Source organism: Meriones unguiculatus, chromosome 2 (assembly GCF_030254825.1).
Source record: "Meriones unguiculatus strain TT.TT164.6M chromosome 2, Bangor_MerUng_6.1, whole genome shotgun sequence".
Lineage (NCBI taxonomy): Eukaryota > Metazoa > Chordata > Mammalia > Rodentia > Muridae > Meriones > Meriones unguiculatus.
In genome coordinates, this window is record NC_083350.1 from 76,884,622 (window position 1) to 76,889,683 (window position 5,062).

The 5,062-nt window shown below is 48.2% G+C and overlaps 1 protein-coding gene across 1 annotated transcript; it reads left to right on the forward strand.

Moving 5' to 3' along the window:
* Positions 1-2,874: 2,874 nt before the first annotated feature.
* On the forward strand, positions 2,875-3,911 carry Cetn1 (centrin 1). The gene has a single exon (XM_021659649.2). It carries the CDS (start codon positions 2,921-2,923, stop codon positions 3,437-3,439), a length of 519 nt encoding a protein of 172 aa, XP_021515324.1. The 5' UTR covers positions 2,875-2,920; the 3' UTR covers positions 3,440-3,911.
* Positions 3,912-5,062: the final 1,151 nt, after the last annotated feature.

The following is a 5,062-nucleotide window of genomic DNA, read 5'->3' on the forward strand; positions in this document are numbered from 1 at the left end:
TCACAAATGTTGATTTCTCTACCCCACTATCTGATTTCAAGCCAGATATTGCACTGTGGTGTTTATTCTAAGCATCTTCTGTCTCAAGTTTGTGTAAACATGCCACCGTTTGTTCTCTGTATTGTCAATAAAAGCCAACTATCCAATGCTGATTGATACAGAGACTAGGGTGTGACATCCTGGTCTGGTGAGGTCTGGTGAGAGAGGAGAGAGAAGAGGAAGTGGAAGATGGATCCATGAGAAGAGGATCAGGAAACATCAGGTGAAATGAATCAGACCTAGGATATGATTAAAAAGCAAGTATAATTAGGAATCCTGCATGGGAAGAAGCTATACTAGCTTGGAGATTTAGAGTGGAGCAATTGTTGTGCAGCAGTGTGCTCTATGCTAATTCAACAAACTCTAGTCTCTCTGTGTGGTTATTTGGTTATACGGCTGGTTAGGGAGTAACTGCTGCTTTACTAAAAGATAAATCAATATTAAATATTAATAATCGTTCAATTATCTGCAAAACAACACTTTCATCAAATAAAGTATGAGAGCTTTATTTCAGAATCTTATACACACTCATGTAAGAAAAAAGACACTGGAGGCACTTCTGAGATTGCTCTGTGTAAGGTGTCCACAACTGGGCATGTTCAATTTAAGGTCATGTATCCCAGACTTAAAAGGAAAGATGGTGGATATGAAACTTTCAGGCATTTGTGTTAAGAGCAAAGTTACCTTTAGGTGACCTTTCTCCTATGAATTTTCAGGTGGACCTAAAAGGAAGATTTCTCCCTTGTAAATACAGCTTGCCCTGAAAGGTAACTTCCTTCTCGGTGTTTTTTACTACCGAAATGTGGGGTTCTGTACAGCCCTTAGTGAATGATCAGCAGTGAGCGTCAACACTGTAAGGATTTCTTAAGAATACATGCCAGAACACTATAAAGCGATACTGAAGCCTTCATCTGTTCAAGCCAAAGCCTAGTGAAGGAAATTACACCAAATACTTCACGCCCAGGTACTAGAAGTGAATCACTGGATATTGCATGTTCTATTCAAGAAACTGCCAGAAAACTTTTCCTACAGTCGAACAGAATGCAAGGAGACAAACTTCCTCAAAGTTTGCACCTGTGTGCTTCCCGTTTTCTAGGTATGTCTGCTAGAACACATGGTGTAACCTTTAGTGGTCTTCCTTCCTTCTTTTTTGAATTTAATACCCAGTGGTCAAACTCGATCGAGATTACCCTACATTTGCTCTTTGGTGGCCTCAGAGTAAATAAGTTCTTTTAATTAGCATGGAAAAGGAGCACAGGCTTCTCAAATGAATGTACAAAACGTGCTGCAGATGCGAACCAGTGGCCTGGAGAGAACTGCATGTTCAGAAGAATGATAGAGATGACACTCACCAGATGGACAGGGATGATAGTTGCGCCTCCAAGGACAATTTATAAAAACCGAATATTCAGCCTTAAAATACAATGCGGACCTAAATCCCCCCATCTGTAATATTTATAACAGAAGTCAGTATGAGTGAGGTGAGCAGTTCAAATGGAGTGGTGGATCCATGAGCCACGGCAGTGCTGGCCAAGTGGCAGAATTCCCACAGCATCGAAGTCATCCTGCAGGAACTTCGACGCTTGATGATGTCAAAAGAGAACATGAGGCTGCCACAGCCGCCGGAAGGACAGTGTGACAGCATTGAGTCACCAGGGCCCTGGCCTCCCCTCCCCCTCCAACCTGTCTTCATTTTCTCAAAGTTCTGGGAGGAAGCTCCACTCAGACTTCATCCTGAGACACTGTTCTGATACTAATTTCTTGTCCATTTGAAATATTAAGTTGTGCTGTGTAACATCTTCTGCCGCGTGTACCCGCTGCCTGCCTGGCTGAACTGGGATCAGGAGGGTGTGTGGAAATCCGTTTCCGTCGGGAGCGGTGGCACAGCTGACGCAGCTGTGAACAGGCCCGTCGCACACTAACCTGCTGCTGGCCCTTGGCCTGGGTCTGCCTCTGCCCGCCCCACCCCCCCACCACAGCTGCGTGGTGCCCTTAGAGTAGATGGGAAGCTTCAGATAGCCGCCGTGGGGTGACTGCTGGGCTCGGGGGCGCTCTGGCTGCACCCCTGCTTTCATGAGTCTTGGGTGATGCCCCATCCAAGCCATCATCCCCCTCCTCGACTCCCACCCTCCCCACCCTCTGAAACTGGCCGTGGGTGGGTGGGGAACTCGGGCTTCCCCTCTCCCCACCTTTATCAAGGGCTGCTGCTTTCCCCTCCTCAGCTCCCTGGCTGCCCATCACCACCCAGCGCTTGCTGTGGCCGAGAGCCATCAGATGAGGTTGGAAGCAGCTGGCCTCCCTCACTTAGCTCCGGACCACATTTGCCTCCAGCCTGGGAAGGCGGGCCGGGTCCTCGGCCCTGCAGCCACCGTCAGCCCAGGAGCTCAGGTCTCGAGGTGAGCAGACAGTCACGGGGCCACTCAGACCGGCCAGCACTCAGGGTCATTGGCTGTTCCGCCTAGCGAAGGGCCGTGCAGGGTCCTGGGTGCACACGGTCTGCGTCCGTTCCTTTGCCCAGAACCGCTTTGCTTTACGCATTGAAGGGGTTTGAACAGGGCTCTCGGATCACCCTGGCCTCCGTCGGGTCTGATGTGGAGCCTGACAGCTGGAACAGCGGCCCTGACCCTGCGGACTCAGGTTTCAGCGTTGCTCCTCGGACCCTCAGCAGGGCCCCGGGGGAGGCCACGTTCCCCACTCTGTTCAAGACCACTAAACGTTGGAAATGTGGATGCATCCTGAAATAAAGGCAATTCGTAAAAAAAGATAAAAAGATCTGCCGGATGGCTTGGCAGGAGGCCCACTGGACCTGGCGCAGGCGCAGTCGCAGGGGCGCCTCACGCGTGGGGTCAGGGCACCGTTAAGGACCCAACCGCGGTGGAAGATGGCGTCCAACCTCAGGAAGTTAAACTTGGCCTCCACCAGTTACAAGAGAAAGGTGGGTCCTAAGCCTGAACTCACCGAAGACCAAAAGCAAGAAGTTCGGGAAGCCTTTGACCTCTTCGATTCTGACGGGAGCGGGACCATTGACGTGAAGGAGCTGAAAGTGGCCATGAGGGCGCTGGGCTTTGAACCCCGGAAGGAAGAGATGAAGAAAATGATTTCAGAAGTGGACAAAGAGGCCACGGGAAAGATCAGCTTCAACGACTTCTTGGCTGTGATGACTCAGAAGATGGCGGAGAAGGATACTAAAGAAGAAATCTTGAAGGCTTTCAGGTTGTTTGATGATGACGAAACCGGGAAAATCTCGTTCAAAAACCTCAAGCGTGTGGCCAACGAGCTGGGGGAAAGCCTCACAGACGAGGAGCTGCAGGAAATGATCGATGAAGCTGACCGCGATGGTGACGGAGAAGTGAACGAGGAAGAGTTTCTTAAGATCATGAAAAAGACCAACCTTTATTAAAGGACTGGCGGGGATCTGCGCCTCTGCTTTTGTGAAAGTGTAACAGGACAGCTGCTCCCTTTTCCTGCCTCCTTTGTCTTGGTAGTCTTACAAGCCTCTAGATCAATTATAGATTTTAAAGATACTATGTGAGATCTGCTGTTTAATTCTCAAGAGCAAACCTCGATTAAAGGTCTTTGAGTCTGGAGTGCCCTCGCTGCTTGCCATTTATTAAACTGAACACAGGATATCTCCTTCGGTCGAACAAAACTGTGGTCCTCTGGTCATTTTAATGATTTTTAAATAACATGCACACACGGGTAATTCCTTTATTTCAAGTCTGTGTACGAGCATGGTGAGTTAGAATTTGCCAGGAGGTCATTCAAGCAATTGCTTTTCACTTAAGTGGATACTGGTCTGAAGGATAATAATGTGGCTACTTAAAAACTATTTAAGTTGAGGGCAGACACTCAAGAAAGCCTTGCTTGCTCTTTAAAAAGATAGGTGGAGTTTGTTGAGTGTGTTGACACACGCTCTAACTCCAGCACTTGGGGGGCAATGTGTAAAACCAGCCTAGGCCCAGCTCATCTGGAGACTACAGAATGAGACCCGTCTCAAAAACCGAAAGGGTGTTGGGGACATAGCACACTTGGCAGAGCGCCTGCTGTGCAAACGTGGAAACCTGAGTTTGGATCCCCACCATTCCTGAAAAGTCCCTGGTTATTCCCAAAGCTTAGAGACGGAGAGCGGATTAGACAGAGATTTCTAGAGCTCCTTGGCTATCCAGCTTTAGCTTTAGCTCTCCAGTCCTAGAGTCAGTGAGAAACCCTGTCTCAGTATATGGGCTGTGTGTGGTGGCAGGTGCCTTTAACTCCATCGCTAGGGAGGCAGATGCTGGTGCATTTGTGAATTGAAGGATAGTCTGGTTTATATATTGAGTTCCAGGCCAGCCAGGGCTGCATAGTGAGACCCCTCCTCAAAAACAGGGACGGGCACTATTTAAACACATGTATGCTGGTACACACATCCACATAAGCATACATGTTGTACGCACACATAACTGGAGCTTTAGCTCATTACTAGATTAACTGTATAGCAATTGTAAGGCCTTTGTACAAGGAAATGTATATAGGCCTGCCTTTGGAGGGGTTAGCTGCAACGGTGATTTTTCCAGCTTTATTGCATGCCCATGTGTTTTCTTCTTAATGGGTCTAAATTATCTACTGAGGGGTATGGAGAGAGGCTATGCAGACCTAGCACAGGATAAAAATGTAATTTGTGGCCTAAGCAACGTATAACGTTTAAAAGAAATTAAGCTAACTAGTCCCTTTGTTAGGACGGGTACTTTTTGTCCCTAACTGGTCCCATACTCAATATATAGCCAAAGATGTCCTTGAATTTCTAATTTTCCTGCCTCTACCTCCCAAGAGCTGGGATTATAGGAGTATCACACCAGTTTATAGAGTGCTGGGGATGGAACCCGGGGCCTTCCTCATGCTAGGTGAGCCCTGTACCAGCTGAGCCATAAACCCCTGGGCTTGTTGAGACAAGGTTTCCTCTGTGTCCCAGTCTAGCCTCAGACTTCTGCCTCAGCCATCCTAGAGCTGGGGACCACCTGTGTTCACCAACATGTTCCGTTTAAAT